The 16963-nt window shown below is 46.9% G+C and overlaps 1 protein-coding gene across 1 annotated transcript in view; it reads right to left on the bottom strand.

Moving 5' to 3' along the window:
• LOC120995543 (S-adenosyl-L-methionine-dependent tRNA 4-demethylwyosine synthase TYW1-like) overlaps positions 1-16963 on the bottom strand; it is a 244696-nt gene that overhangs the window by 225353 nt on the left and 2380 nt on the right. Inside the window, exon 2 of the mRNA XM_040424815.1 lies at positions 7790-7929. Within this exon, the coding sequence (XP_040280749.1) occupies positions 7790-7929 (140 nt within the window). The remainder of the gene's footprint in view (positions 1-7789; positions 7930-16963) is intronic.

Here is a 16963-nt window from a genome sequence, read left to right as displayed (position 1 = left end):
CGTCTACTCACGCCACCCGTGGCTCCCAGTCTTCAGACACCGCATGAAGCCTCCAGTCCCAAGCAGCCTCGGAGCGGTCACAGAGGGGCAGCCCAGGGCAGTCAAGCCCCCCAGAGAGGACCCCGGACGTCCAGCCTCCGAAATCAAGTCAGTGGGGAGAGCAGCAGCACATCTCAGCGGAGACACAGACCAGTGGACCCAGCAGACGCATTCATCCAGTAAGTTGCCTTCTCAGCCTCTCAGCAAGGGAGCGAGCTCATCATGTCGGGCATTGCGTGTTTTTCCAATTTTAATATGACTGTTAAAGGGGTGGGCTCATCGTGCACTTTAGTGGCCTATCGCTAGAGATGGGGTCCACACCTCTCTCTAGACGCGAAAGAGAACGCTTCAGGCATACACTCCAGTCACTTCTATGGGAGTTCCAAAATGAGGCGAGAGCGCATGCTGGGCTATTTCCAGAACTCCGACAGAAGTGAATGCAAATGCTGCAACATCTCCATCAACCTCTATGGGAGTTCTGGAAATAGCCATACCAGCACCATCACAGAAGTGAACGGAGGGTGGCCACGCTTCCATGGTGCACCCTCTTTCACTTTCGGGGCCCTGTTCTAGAAACAGATGTGGGACCACAGTTATAGGACACTGGTGGCATATCCTACCAATACGCCACCAAAGTGCAAAATGAGCCAACCTCTTTAAGTAACTTAAAGGGAACCCTTCACCTAGAAAATGCATATTAAACCGCCAGCATTACCTTATTGTTGTTTGTGTCTTTGTTGTTTGATGTGCCAAAAGTCTGAAAAAAAATTCTTATTCAACTACCCGCACACGCTAGCCTGCGCATTGAGCCGCTGAAAACTAGCTAAAAAGGGACAGGGAATAGCGCACAGACGTGGAAATGGTGGAGACATGGCGCATGGACTACATACTGGCGTCCAGCATTGAGGAAATGAGAACTTCAGACGACAAATTACATAGCGCAGGCAGATGAATAAGTCTTTTTTCAGACTTTTGGCACATCAAAACAATAACATAATGCTGACGGTTTAACATGCGTTTTCTAGGTGCAGGTAAAACGGTCAGTGTCATGCTAATGCAGACTATTACTGGTATCCCCTCCGAATCCTTACGTCATGTACTAGGCATAAAACAGTACGTACATTTCACCCATATTGCTCCTTTTAAAGATGTATTACCTTCTGCATCATTTAGCTTCTGGGAGTTTTCAACTGCTAAGCTATTACAATATCTTCCATCAACTAGAATGGCCAACTCGTCTTCTCCTGCCAAGCACCTTGTCTATCAGACATTTATGACATACTGCTGATATGCTGGGTTTCAGATGGGATTACTCCTCTGCTTCTCTGATCTTTTTACTACAAAATCACAGTAACAACTTTATCTCACCGTTATTTTGTAGTAAAAAGATCACAGAGAGGCACGGAGCGTTATCAGTCATGTTACTGCTCCGTGTGTCTGCTGTACGGAACGGGGCTTGGCTCTCTTTCATGCAGCGGATTACCAGTACGGCATCTGCTCATGTGAAAGAGTCCTTAAAGGGAACCTGTCACCAGGATTTTGTGCATAGAGCTGAGGACATGGGTTGCTAGGTGGCCGCTAGCACATGCGAAATACCCAGTCCCCATAGCTCTGTGTGCTTTTATTGCGTAAAAAAGCCGATTTGATACATATGCAAATTAACCTGAGATGAGTCCTGTGTGTGAGATGAGTCAGGGACAGGACTCATCTCAGGTTAATTTGCATATGTGTCAAATTGTTTTTTTGACACAATAAAAGCACACAGAGCTATGGGGACTGGGTATTGTGGATGTGAAAGCGGCCATCTAGCAACCCATGTCCTCAGCTCTATGCACAAAATCCTGGTGACAGGTTCCCTTTAAGGATTCTTTCACATAAGCAGATGCCGTACTGGTAATCCGCTCTATACACAAAATCCCGGTGACAGGTTCCCTTTAAGCTTAATCTAACAATGTGGCCCTTGAAACAGAAAAGTTTAGCACCCCTCCCCAAGAGTATTGGAATTTGATTCAGTATGTGGATACAGAACATATCCATCCCAATGGGTTAATCCAGTTACACCTTTATTTTTGACGTCCAAATATGGATACTCTCCATACCAATATCTTGACGTTAAGGGTTAAATTGAAGTATTATGTGAATTGCAGAGAAATATTTTCAACACTTCCTCTCGCCAAAGGAGAATAATCTGTCCAGCAGAAGTGATTGCACTGAACAGCACATATTCCATTTATCAGGTCCTTTGTATTCTCTAATAATTGCTTCATTTCCTTCACAAAGGACGTATTCTTCTAAGGGATGAAGGGAGAATACTTCCAATTTATCACCTGAGGTCTTCTGAACCAATATTTTAAATTCATTGGTGACATTTTGCTTCTACAGCTCACCAATATAAAAATCAAAACCAGCTACCTCATGAAACCATTCACTGCACATGCCAGAGATGTCATGGTGTAGGACAGGTTTTCTAATTGAAATGTCCTGCTAGAATTCTCCAATTCTCTCTGATGTTCCTTCTGGTGGTCCATTGTTGGTCCTGCTTGAATCCAACCTGGCCTGCCCTCAAAAAGGTGGGCTTCTAAACCCATCACTAATTTAGTCCCTCACCGATTACCTCACACTCTAGCATTACAATGACAGATTAGAAAACTACAAATCTTCTCCAGTTAAGGCTACTTTCACACTTGCGTTTGGAGCGGATCCGTCTGGTGTCTGTACAGACGGATCCACTCCTATAATGCAAACGCTTGCATCCGTTCAGAACGGATCCGTCTGCATAACTTTTTTTCAGATGTGATTTTTCACTTCAGATCGGACAGTATATTCTAACACAGAGGCGTTCCCATGGTGATGGGGACGCTTCAAGTTAGAATATACAAAAAAAAACTGTGTACATGACTGCCCCCCTCCCTCCCCTGTATTTAACTCATTGGTGGCCAGTGCAGCCCCCCCTTCCTCCCCTGTATTTAACTCATTGGTGGCCAGTGCGGCCACCCCCCCCCCCACCTAGTTAAAATGACCGACCCCCCCATCATTGGTGGCAGCGAAGAGTTCCGATCGGAGTCCCAGTTTAATCGCTGGGACTCCGATCGGTAACCATGGCAACCAGGGCGCTACTGCAGTCCTGGCTGCCATGGTGACTTAGCAATTTTAGAAGCATTATACTTACTATACTTACTTACCGATTGGAACTCTCCGCTGCCACCAATGATGGGGGGGGGGGGGGGGGGGGGGGGGTCGGTCATTTTAATTAGGGGGGGAGGGAGGGGGGGCCGGCTGCACTGGCCACCAATGAGTTAAATACAGGGGAGGGAGGGGGTCCGGCAGCACAGGCCACCAATGAGTTAAATACAGGGGAGGGAGGGGGGGCCGGCAGCACAGGCCACCAATGAGTTAAATACAGGGGAGGGAGGGAGGGGGGCCGCACTGGCCACCAATGAGTTAAATACAGGGGGGGGGGGGGGTCTGCCCCCTGCTGCCTGGCAGGTGCTGCCAGGCAGCAGGGGGCAGTCATGTACACAGTTCTTTTAGTATATTCTAACTTGAAGCATCCCCATCACCATGGGAACGCCTCTGTGTTAGAATATACTGTCGGATCTGAGTTTCACGATCTAACTCAAATCCGATGGTATATTCTAACAGAGGCGTTCCCATGGTGATGGGGACGCTTCAAGTTAAAATATACCATCGGATTGAAGAAAACAACATTGCTTACCGGTAATCGTTTTTCTCGATACCCATGACGGCACCCTGTGCAACTCAGGACCTCCCATCAGGACAGGAAACCTGAGAAGATAAAAAGGACACACCTCCACACAACACCAGTAGAAGAAATAAATTGTTCTCCGGAGAGAAGTGACAAAGGGTTAAAAACCCTCTTTTTTTTTTTTTTTTTTTTTTATTTATATATCTATATTACGTCATATAGACCTGGCAAAAATCCATCAACATATATATATATCTATATATATCTGCTTGGGGAGGGAAAAATCGGGTGCCGTCATGGGTATCGAGAAAAACTATTACCGGTAAGCAATGTTGTTTTCCCCTCACCCATGACGGCACCCTGTGCGAGATAAACTATAAGTAGAACCTAGGGGGGGGGCCACAGTCTGAAGGACTTTCTCCCCAAAGGAAGCATCAGAATGGAGCTGTAATCTGTAATGTTTAAGAAAAGTATGCGGGGAGCTCCAGGTAGCCGCCCTGCAAATTTGGGCTAACGATACATCAGCTTTCTCAGCCCACGAAGTAGACACCGCCCTAGTAGAATGGGCTCCAAAACCTGAAGGAGAGGGGAGACCCAGGGAAATATAAGCTCTAGCTATGGCCTTCTTCACCCATCTAGCAATAACCCCTCGGGATGCTTTTTTCCCCCTATTTCCTCCTAAAAACTGAACCAGGAGGTTCTCGTCCTTTCTCCAAGGAGCCGTAACATCTAAGTAGACTAACAAGCATCTCTTGACATCCAAGCAATGAAACTTTTCCTCCAAGCTATTGGAGGGGTTAGGAAAAAAGGAAGGCAACACAATGTCTTGGCTCCTATGAAAATCAGAGACAACCTTGGGAAGAAAAGAAGGCAGGGGCCTGATAACTATCTGGTCATCCTGGATGATCGTATAGGGCGGATATGCCAAGAAGGCCTGGATCTCCGAGATCCTCCTAGCAGAGGAAATAGCCAGGAGGAAAGCCATTTTAATGGATAGGATGTCAATGGGAACCTCTAGTAAGGGCTCAAAGGGTCTATCGGTTAGGGCCGTCAAGACCCTATTTAGGTCCCAAGGAGGGGAAAGAGGTCTAACGGAAGGACAGATTCTGGCAGCGGCAGAAAGGAAACGCTTGACCCACGGGTGGATTGCTAATTGGAAGTCAAAAAAGTAGCTCAAGGCCGACACCTGAACTTTTAAGGTGGAGGCCTTGAGCCCTTTGTCTAACCCTGCTTGTAGAAAGTCTGAACCTGCCGCCGTATTTGGATTTTAAAAAGACGCGCTCCGGCCTCTACTTCCGGGACCTGCCGGGTGAAGCCCCGCCCCCCCGACGTCATCTCAAAGAGACGGCCCCGCACCTGCGCATAAGCGCACGGACGCCATCTTGGAATCGGGGAGAGAGGAAAGCATGGGGAGCCGCCTGAACACGGCCACAGCGGCTCCCCGCAGGGCCGGAGAGAGGGCAGGCGCAGGCAGACTTATGGGGAGCGGTTTCCGGCACGGCCACAGAACTACCGCTCCCCAGGGATAGGACTTCCCACGGCACCCAGCCACAGACCTTCCCCAGCTCCGGTGTCTTGGAGGTACGTCTTCAGCAGTGCTGCTTCTCAGGATCTCCCATCCGGAGGACAGGAAACCTGAACTGGTGTTGTGTGGAGGTGTGTCCTTTTTATCTTCTCAGGTTTCCTGTCCTGATGGGAGGTCCTGAGTCGCACAGGGTGCCGTCATGGGTGAGGGGAAAACTCCGATCTGATGGTATATTGATAGGGACTCCTGACTTTACATAGAAAGTCAATGGGGGACGGATCAGTTTGCAATTGCACCATATTGTGTCAACGTCAAACGGATCCGTCCCCATTGACTTGCATTGTAAGTCTGGACGGATCCGTTTGGCTCCGCACGGCCAGGCGGACACCAAAACGCTGCAAGCTGCGTTCGGGTGTCCGCCTGCTGAGCGGAACGGAGGCCAAACGGTGCCAAACTGATGCATTCTGAGCGGATCCGCATCCACTCAGAATGCATTGGGGCTGTACGGATCCGTTCGGGGCCGCTTGTGAGAGCCTTCAAACCGAACTCACAAGCGGAACCCCGAACGCAAGTGTGAAAGTAGCCTAACCCTTTGCTAGGCAACCCTCTTTTTATATGGGGTCTTTAGACACATGATTTTAAATGATTGGTGTTCACCAGATAACCGTCATTGCACAGTTGATGTCAATCTTCTTTTGTGACTCAAATTCAACCTCCTTTGGCTGAATCTTAAAGAGTAAAACAATTTCTCTTCTGGAACTTAACTTTAGGATCCCATATAGAGGTGCAGTATACATTTTCAGAGAACACTGCTTTACACATGCCTGAAAAGAGAGGACTTCTAGCCCTAGTTCATAACTCCATAAATCAACTCCCTCAGGATGTTAGACTGCCATTTATGCTGCAGTGAGAGGAGGACATCCACCTGAAAAATGGACGATGTTATCTCTAGAAGAAACCTCACTTAAGACTCTACATAGGCCATAGGCTCCAGGGAGGCTTCATGTTATATACAACTACTGTCTCAACATTAGGTTTTAGAGAATGCTCAGTAAGGCCCCTTTCACACGAGAGAGTTTTCTGCGCGGGTACGATGCGTGATGTGAACGCATAGCACCCGCACTGAATCCTGACCCATTCATTTCAAATGGGTCTGTGCACATGAGCGTTTTTTTTCCACGCATCAGTTCTGCGTTGCGTGAAAAACGCAGCATGTTCTATATTCTGCTTTTTTCACGCAGCCCTGGCCCCATAGAAGTGAATGGGGCTTCAGTGAAAAACGCATTGCATCCGCAAGCAGGTGCGGATGCAATGCGTTTTTCCCTAACGGTTGCTAGGAGATGTTGTTTGTAAACGCATCAAAACGCATTGCACCCACGCGGGAAAAAACTGAACGCAATCGCACACAAAACTGACTGAACTTGCTTGCTTGCACCCGGAGCCAATCCGTCACGCTCGTGTGAAAGAGGTCTAAGTGGCAAGATACCTGGTGGTCATGTCCTATTGAAGCCAGTTTTTGGACCCGTATAACAAATTTACTAGTTAGGCCTCATGCACACCACCATAGTTTTGGTCCGCATCCGAGCCGCCAAATTCAATGCGGCCGCAAAAGATGCGGACAGCACTCCGTGTGCTGTAGGCATCCGTTGCTCCGTTCCGTGGCCCCGCTAAAAAAAAAAAAAAAAAAAAAAAACACAACATGTCCCATTCTTGTCCACGCTTTGCGGACCATAGGTATTTATATTGAAGGCTGTCCGTGCTGTTATGCAAATTGTGGAACGGGCACGGACTCCATCCGCGATTTGCGGACCGCAAAACACACCACGGTTGTGTGCATGAGGCCTAAGTCACATGGTGTTCATTACCAACTAGACCCTGGGTTTGGCTTTTTTGGGGATAAAACCATTATGAACAGAACAACAAACTAACAAAACATACCTTACTGGCTGCTAAATGGAAAGCACCCATCCTGCAAGTACCAGTTGTCATTTCACGTATAAACCCAACCATGTTATACAACAAGTTACCTGCTCCAAGTCTTGACCTGATCAAGCATTTTAATAGGGTATAGTCGCCCTGGATGTCCTCACCTCATGCTCCTGAAATCCAATGTTAATGTAATTATATGGTCGGGATGGCATATACTGATATTCTCTGCTGGTAGACTATATCTAACATGTCAACAGATTTCAATAGCGTGAAAACCGGTCCTGCCGAGTGCACAGCGTCATTGGTTGCCATGACGCCGCACGCGTTTGTGCCACTGTACATTAATACACTCATATGATCTATACGAGTACTACTGTACAGCAGTGGTGGCACGCAGCGTCATAGCAACCAATGAAGCCGTGCACTCAGCAGCACGGGATTTCACGGACCGTGGTCTGTGAAAATCCCCGTATGTGTGAATGAGGCCTTAGGCTGGGTCACTTCAGTCCAGTGGTGGGATATCTTAAAACTACAGTATCTAAATTCACAAACCATTCCCAATACAAAATGGTAGGAAATAAAATACAGACCTGTTTTTTCCTCCCTGTAATCACCTGACTGCAGATCCAGACAGTGACACCAAATGCAGCAATTGAATAAATGTAGAACCTGTTGAGCCATACCACCATCAAATATGTATGGAGAAGATCCCATGGTCCAGCGGATCCATCTAAAAACAAGAGACACACAATGGATGTTAAATGCTTTCTTTAGGCCTCATGCACACGACCAGATCAGTTTTGTGGTCTGCAAAACACAGAAGACGGCAGTTTTAGTTTCAAAATGTTTTTTGCTTTGTCTGGCTTTTTAGCCCCATAGGCGGCCGTTTTTTTTTTTTTCCCCCTGCTTGAAAAAAAAGCAATGTGTGTTGCTTTTTTAATCAAGGCATCACTGTATATTTCATATATAGTATGACATTACACCCCTAAAAAAAAAAATATTTGTGCAGAAAAACTGGTGTCCATTTTTTGCCTGTTTTGAGCATTGCTATTTTTGGTGCATTTTTTTAATGCCAATTTTTCAGTCAAAAAAATGCCAGTTCCAGATTACATGGACGTCTACTGGAAATATTAAACATAGCACACTAGTTGTACGCTTTTTACAAGTGTACACTACTGACATGTGGCTTGTCTGCACCTAGTCATAAACTAATGCCTACTCTGGCGGCACAGGTCCCATCAAAACTAGCGTCTGGATACATCAGGGACCCGGGTTCTTAGGGTACTTTCACACTAGCGTTTTTCTTTTCCGGCGCCGAGTTCCATCCTAGGGGCTCAAATCCGGAAAATAACTAATCAGTTTTATCCCCATGTATTCTGAATGGAGAGTAATCCGTTCAGGATGCATCAGGATGTCTTCAGTTCAGTCTTTTTGACTGATCAGGCTTTTCAGCGTAGCATGCTGTATTTTTACCCCCGGCCAAAAATCCTGAACACTTTGACTGAACGCCGGATCCGGTCTTTTTACCATTGACTTGCATTAACGCCGGATCTGGCGCTGTGTGTTAAGTCAACCCGGATCCGGCTTTTGCATGTTAAACACGAAAAATGTAAAAAAAAAAGTTAAAAGTCCATAAATGGCAGATCCGTTTTTTCGAATGCATTTTTTCATTGTGATCAAAATCCTGATCAGGATTCAAATGTAATCCGTTTTCACACGTTTTTCCGAATCCAGCGGGCAGTTCCGGTGTCGGCATTGAACGCCGGATTAAAACAACGCTAGTGTGAAAGAAGCCTTACAAGGTCTTAAAATTATGCACAGAACTGTATTTATGTTCCGCATTCGATTTGCAGTTTTTGACCTTTGGACGCAGACCCATTCATTTCAATGGAGCCACAAAAAATGTGGGCAGCACACTATGAGCTGTCCGCATCCATATGTCCATCCCTCAAACAAAATATATAAACGTCCTACTCTTGTCCGTTTAGCGGACAAGTATAGGAACATTGACAAGAGGGTCAATGGAAATTGTGGGATGCACGCAGTAGGAATCCGTATTTTGCAGATTCGCAGTTTGCAGACGACAAAATACATAGTCATGTGCATGAGGCCTTAGGTAAACCCAACTTTAGATGGACGCCACATGACAAATACAGTGTGTAATTATACAGTATAACAAAAACTAGGCCAAAATGCAGAAGCTGCGTGTGAAAAATTAAAGGGCTTGTGCAGCCAGTACATACTTAAGACCTATCCGAACCGATTCGTTAGGGGTCCAACTCCCGGCACCCCAGGCAATCAGCTGTTCGAAGAGATCGCAGCGCTCGTGTGAACACTGCTTTCTCTTCACTGTTTACCTGCTCACCATCGACTTCACAGTGGTGAGCAGTGGAATTATAGCTGATCCATCCTTAACTACAACTGCTCCTTTCCAATGAAGTGAATGGGACAGCAGAGTCGCAATCCCACTGCTCACTACTGCCATGTCGACAGTGAGTAGGTAAAAAGTGAAGAGAACGTAGTGTTTGCGTGAGTGCTGGGCTCTCTTCACACAGATATTCCAATCTAATATTGATGACCTATCCTGAGGAAAGGCATCAGCAACGTTCCTAGAGAAACACTTGTTGCTGCCCATCAATCTAGGTGGGGCTATAAAGCTCTGTACTCTATTTCAGGACGGCTCCACGGGATTTGAGGCCCCCACTGATCTAATAGTTAACTCCTATCCTGTGGATAGGGGATTACTTGATATAACCAGAATACCTTTTAAGTTTTCAAAATTGCATCTGAACAAACCACAAAGCTTTTGGAGTAATGTTTTTTGGACAGACGAGATGAAAGTGGAGATGTTTGGTGACAACCAAATACCACATATCAGCTGAAACACCAGGCTTGGTTGTAAAGGGGTGATGATTTAGGCTGACTGGGTGTGCAGCCACAGGACCTGGACACTTTGCGGTGATTGAGTCAACTATGAACTCCTCTGTATCCCAAAGTATTCTAGAGTCAAATGTGAGACCATCTATTCAATAAGCTAAAGCTCAGCCGACACTGGGTCATACAATAGGACAATGATCCCAAACACACCAGCAAATCTACAACAGAGTGGCTGAAAAAGAAAAGATTCAAGGCCTTGCGATTACCCTGTCAAGTCCATACCTCAAGCCAACTGAAATGCTGTGGAGGGACATCAAAGGGGTTGTCTCACTTCAGCAAATCGTCCATATGTAGACAAGCTTAACACAAGGCACTTACTTAGGGTTGTTTCGGGTATCGAACTTTCGATACCCAATCGATACTTTTATGCCAGTATTGATTCAGTATCAGGATGTTCATTTTTTCGATACTAGACTCTCCTCTTATGGCGCTCACGCATCGAGGAGGGAGGGTGTCCCTCCCTTCTATGACGCGGCTGTGCTGAGCCCAATGAAGTGAGCGCGCTCTGAAGCTGCCCGCACCACTACCACCAATGAATGTGCCGCTATTAAAGCAGGAGGCCGGACGAGGGAGGGAATACACTGCTGCGCAGTCTGATCTAGTGAGCTCGGCGAACAGCAGCAGCCTCCTCCTCCGGAGTGTCCTCCCCAGTCAAGCAGCTAGCATAGCAGGTGCCTGGCCACTGTTCCACCAAAGATAATTAACCTATAATACAAATACAGGAGGTGGGTGCCAGCAATACCCACCTCCTGTATTAAAGGTTAATTATCATTGGTGGCGCAGTGCGCGCGGGCCCCGTCCCCTCCTCTTCAACCATTGGTGGTGCAGTGGCAGCTTCTGATGGGAGCCCCAGCAGTGTAATCCTGGGGCTCCGATCGGTTACCATGGCAGCCAGGACGCTACTGAAGCCCTGGCTGCCATGGTGAGCTCCCTGCTGCTGTGTGTACTATGCACTGGGCAGCAGGGAGAGTGTGAAATCCTATTCAACCTAATAGAGCTCTATCAGGGTGCATAGGACAAGGGATGAAAAGATCCCAGGTTCTAGCCCCTAAGGGGGGGAAATAGTTATTAAAGGGGTTTTCCCATCTTGCTAATTCCTCCTGACCTGCAGCCAGCTCTGCTGTTCACTTCCTGGTTTCCTGCTTCTAAGGCTGGGTAGGCTTAGGCAGTTTGAGTGAAGGCCGGCCACGCCTCTTTATGACATCACACTGAGCACTCAGTCCTTGCGTGCTTGTTCATGTGTCTCCTATGGCCACCGCTTCTCTCCCGAATGCCCGGGCCGCGCTTGCGCAGAAGACATGTTTTTTTCACCCAGCCGGCCGCTCATTGCAGTCCTGAACATGCACACTGCCGCGCATGTGCAAAGCTTATTTCTTTAGTGCCGCGTCTTATACTGAGCCGCGCTGAATACAGGGCATGCGCAGCTCTGTATGAGACACGGCACTGAAGAAATATACCTTGCGCATGCGCATTCAAGACTGCAATGAACGGCCAGCTGGGTGGGGGGAAAAAAATGTCTTCTGCGCAAGCGCGGCCCATGAATTCACGAAGCGAGCGGTCACCGTATATATGGGATAGCATATAACAATGAGGTAGGAGGGAATTTGCCAATACAATATATTTACAAAAATGATCACTGGCACATCATTAACAGATTAAACCGTGATTATTGTGATAATACCCCTTTAACCACCTCCTGTCCGTCCGTTGACTATAAACGTCCGGGAGGTGGATCTCTGATTTCTAAACGTTCATTCAGAGATGGCAGCTGCACGCTAATCGTCAGTGACAGCAGGGCAACCCAGAGAGAAGGCAGGGACAGTTCCCAGGTGTCCCTGCCTTCTAGATCGCTGTATACATAGCGCTCACCGAGCGATGTGTATACAGATCAGGAAGCGCTATGCGCTTCCTGTCCCGGCCGTCATGTGGCATATACAGTACAGACCAAAAGTTTGGACACACCTTCTCATTCAAAGAGTTTTCTTTATTTTCATGACTATGAAGGCATCAAAACTATGAATTAACACATGTGGAATTATATACATAACAAACAAATGTGAAACAACTAAAATATGTCATATTCTAGGTTCTTCAAAGTAGCCACCTTTTGCTTTGATTACTGCTTTGCACACTCTTGGCATTCTCTTGATGACCTTCAAGAGGTAGTCCCCTGAAATGGTCTTCCAACAGTCTTGAAGGAGTTCCCAGAGATGCTTAGCACTTGTTGGCCCTTTTGCCTTCACTCTGCGATCTAGCTCACCCCAAACCATCTCGATTGGGTTCAAGTCCGGTGACTGTGGAGGCCAGGTCATCTGGCGCAGCACCCCATCACTCTCATTCATGGTCAAATAGCCCTTACTTTCAAAGTTATCCCAATTTTTCGGCTGACTGACTGATCTTCATTTCTTAAAGTAATGATGGCCACTCGTTTTTCTTTACTTAGCTGCTTTTTTCTTGCCATAATACCAATTCTAACAGTCTATTCAGTAGGACTATCAGCTGTGTATCCACCTGACTTCTCCTCAACGCAACTGATGGTCCCAACCCCATTTATAAGGCAAGAAATCCCACTTATTAAACCTGACAGGGCACACCTGTGAAGTGAAAACCATTTCAGGGGACTACCTCTTGAAGCTCATCAAGAGAATGCCAAGAGTGTGCAAAGCAGTAATCAAAGCAAAAGGTGGCTACTTTGAAGAACCTAGAATATGACTTATTTTCAGTTGTTTCACACTTGTTTGTTATGTATATAATTCCACATGTGTTAATTCATAGTTTTGATGCCTTCAGTGTGAATCTACAATTTTCATAGTCATGAAAATAAAGAAAACTCTTTGAATGAGAAGGTGTGTCCAAACTTTTGGTCTGTACTGTATACATATTTGGTATTGCCGCGTCCATGACGGTCGGCTCTATAAATATATCACTTGATCCACCCAGTCCGATAAAACACCATTAAAAAAATTATGAACAGCGTCAAAAAAAGCTATTTTCGTCATCTTACATCACGAAGTGCAACAACCAAGTGATCGAAAAGGCGTACAGTTGCAAGAAAAAGTGTGTGAATCCTTTGGAATTATATGGATTTCTGCACAAATTGGTCATAAAATGTGATCTGATCTTCATCTAAGTCACAACAATAGACAATCACAGTCTGCTTAAACTAATAACACACAAAGAATTACATGTTACTAGGGGTGCACCGAAATATCGGCAGCCGAAAATATCGGCCGAAAATGCACCTAATCCACTTCGGCCGATATTGTTACATATCGGCCGAAAATATGGGGTGTGGGATTTGTCACCCACCATCTGCGGGCGGGCGGTTTACTTTGTCACTGCATCTTTATTTTACCTTACAATCGTGACGCTCCAGTAACTAACAACTCTGCAGGCAGAGCGGAGGCCGGCGTAACGTCACTTACTCAAGTGACGCGCCTGCTCCGCCTCCTTCATTCATAAAGTGGGCGGAGCAGGTGCGTCACGTGAGTAAGTGACGTTACGCCGCCCTCCGCTCTGCCTGCAGAGTTGTTACTGGAGCGTCACGATTGTAAGGTAAAATAAAGATGCAGTGATTAGTCTGCTGTGAGCAGCAGGGCCGGGGCTGTTATGGGTAGGGGGATCGGTCTATGGCACTGCTATGGGGAGGGGGGATCTGTGCACTGTTATGGGGAAAGGGATCTGTGCACTGTTATGGGGAAAGGGATCTGTGCACTGTTATGGGGAAAGGGATCTGTGCACTGTTATGGGGAAAGGGATCTGTGCACTGTTATGCCCATAACAGTGCACAGATCCCCCTCTCCATAACAGCGCCACCCACAGATCCCCCTCTCCATAACAGCGCCACCCACAGATCCCCCTCTCCATAACAGCGCCACCCACAGATCCCCCTCTCCATAACAGCGCCACCCACAGATCCCCCTCTCCATAACAGCGCCACCCACAGATCCCCCTCTCCATAACAGCGCCACCCACAGATCCCCCTCTCCATAACAGCGCCACCCACAGATGAATTTCATTCATGAAAAATAATTATTAATAAAATCATTTAAAAAAAAGTATTTTAAAAGTATTTGGGCAAAAAGGCAGTTTCGGTTTCGGTTTTCGGTCAAGGGCATCCTGAATTTTCGGTTTCGGACCAGAATTTTCATTTCGGTGCACCCCTACATGTTACCATGTTTTTATTGAACACACCATGTAAACATTCACAGTGCAGGTGGAAAAAGTATGTGAACCCTTGGATTTAATAACTGGTTGAACCTTCTTTGGCAGCAATAACTTCAACCAAATGTTTCCTGTAGTTGCAGATCAGACGTGCACAACGGTCAGGAGTAATTTTTGACCATTCTTCTACAGAACTGTTTCAGTTCAACAATATTGGGATGTCTGGTGTGAACCGCTTTCTTGAGGTCATGCCACAGCATCTCAATCGGGTTGAGGTCAGGACTCTGACTGGGCCACTCCAGAAGGCGTATTTTCTTCTGTTTAAGCCATTCTGTTGTTGATTTACTTCTATGCTTTGGATCGTTGTCCTTACGCAAAACACCCATCTTCTGTTGAGCTTCAGCTGGTGGACAGATGGCCTTAGATTCTCCTGCAAAATGTCTTGATAAACTTGGGAATTCATTTTTCCTTCGATGATAGCAATCCGTCCAGGCCCTGACGCAGCAAAGCAGCCCCAGACTATGATGCCCCCACCACCAAACTTCACAGTTGGGATGAGGTTTTGATGTTGGTGTGCTGTGCCTCTTTTTCTCCACACATAGTGTTGTGTGTTTCTTCCAAACAACTCAACTTTGGTTTCATCTGTCCACAGAATATTTTGCCAGTACTGCTGTGGAACATCCAGGTGCTCTTGTGCAAACTGTAAACGTGCAGCAATGTTTTTTTTGGACAGCAGTGGCTTCCTCTGTGGTATCCTCCCATGAAATCCATTCTTGTTTAGTGTTTTACGTATCGTAGATTCGCTAACAGGGATGTTAGCATATGCCAGAGACTTTTGTAAGTCTTTAGCTGACACTCTAGGATTCTTCTTCACCTCATTGAGCAGTTTGCGCTGTGCTCTTGCAGTCATCTTTACAGGACGGCCACTCCTAGGGAGAGTAGCAGCAGTGCTGAACTTTCTCCATTTATAGACAATTTGTCTTACCGTGGACTGATGAACAGCAAGGCTTTTGGAGATACTTTTATAACCCTTTCCAGCTTTATGCAAGTCAACAATTCTTACTCGTAGGTCTTCTGAGAGCTCTTTTGTGCGAGGCATCATTCACATCAGGCAATGCTTCTTGTGAAAAGCAAACCCAGAACTGGTGTGTGTTTTTTATAGGGCAGGGCAGCTGTAACCAACACCTCCAATCTCATCTCATTGAATAGACTCCAGTTGGCTGACACCTCACTCCAATTAGCTCTTGGAGATGTCATTAGTCTAGGGGTTCACATACTTTTTCAATCTGCACTGTGAATGTTTACATGGTGTGTTCAAAAAACATGATAACATTTAATTCTTTGTGTGTTATTAGTTTAAGCAGACTGTGATTGTCTATTGTTGTGACTTAGATGAAGATCAGATCACATTTTATGACCAATTTGTGCAGAAATCCATATCATTCCAAAGGGTTCACATACTTTTTCTTGCAACTGTATGCCCCCCAAAATAGTACCAATCAAAACTGCCACCTCATCACGCAAAAAATGAGACCCTAACTAAGACAATCGGTCAAAAAAAAAAAAAAATATGGCTCTAAGACTATGGAGACCCTAAAACACAGGGGTGTGGAATTCCTATCGCCCGACACCCGGGACATGCAGTTCCGTGCGCCGGGCAAGTAGTTTGAACAGTTGTTTAGCCCTGTGCGGGCAAGTAGCAGGGACATGTCGGTTGGGCAGTAATAGGAGCGGTCATATGCTAGCCGCGAGCTGACCGCTCCTACATCTATGTCAGCCTGCCCCTGCATCGTGCATATAAGTACCGTACATATCACTTCCTGCAGGCGGCCCCCGCTCCTCCCGACTCCTGTATCGAAGTCTCCGCCAACCTGCCAGCACAGAAGCGCACAGTAAGTCAGCACACCGTCTCCAGAGACTGAGTAATTGCAGGCCAAGATGGGAGAAGAGGAGTGAGAGACCCCACAGCCCCCTGCAGATGAGCGTTCCTCCCAGAGCCTGTCCACATCGCAGCTCCCGGCCTGACCTGCAAGCGCTGACTGGGGTCACATAGCATTATACTGATTTATGATGCTATGTAACCCTTACAGTTCTGGAATGTGTTGGATAACACTGACAGCATTATGTCAGTGTTATCTAATACATTCCAGAACTGTAAGGGTTACATAGCATCATAAATCAGTATAATGCTATGTGACCCCAGTCAGCGCTTGCAGGTCAGGCCGGGAGCTGCGATGTGGACAGGCTCCGGGAGGAACGCTCATCTGCAGGGGTGTCAGAAATAAAGGTTGTGCTGTCTGTCTTCTGAGGCTCTGGCCCTACCTGCAATCTGCACTGCACGTGGCACTTGATAAACTATAATGTCTCCCTCTTGCCCCCATACAGTATAACGTCTCCTTGTGCCCCCATACAGTATAACGTCACCTTGGGGCTGCCCTAGTGTTCCATACAGTATAACGTCACCAAGCGGCTGCCCCCATACAGTACAACGTCTCCTTGTGGCCCCCGCCCCATACAGCACGACATCTCCTTGTGGCCCCCGCCCCATACAGCACGACATCTCCTTGTGGCCCCCGCCCCATACAGCACGACATCTCCTTGTGGCCCCCGCCCCATACAGCACGACATCTCCTTGTGGCCCCCGCCCCATACAGCACGACATC

This window comes from Bufo bufo, chromosome 3 (assembly GCF_905171765.1).
Source record: "Bufo bufo chromosome 3, aBufBuf1.1, whole genome shotgun sequence".
Lineage (NCBI taxonomy): Eukaryota > Metazoa > Chordata > Amphibia > Anura > Bufonidae > Bufo > Bufo bufo.
The sequence above is the reverse complement of the archived record's forward strand: the minus strand, read 5'-3'. Positions and strand labels throughout refer to the sequence as shown.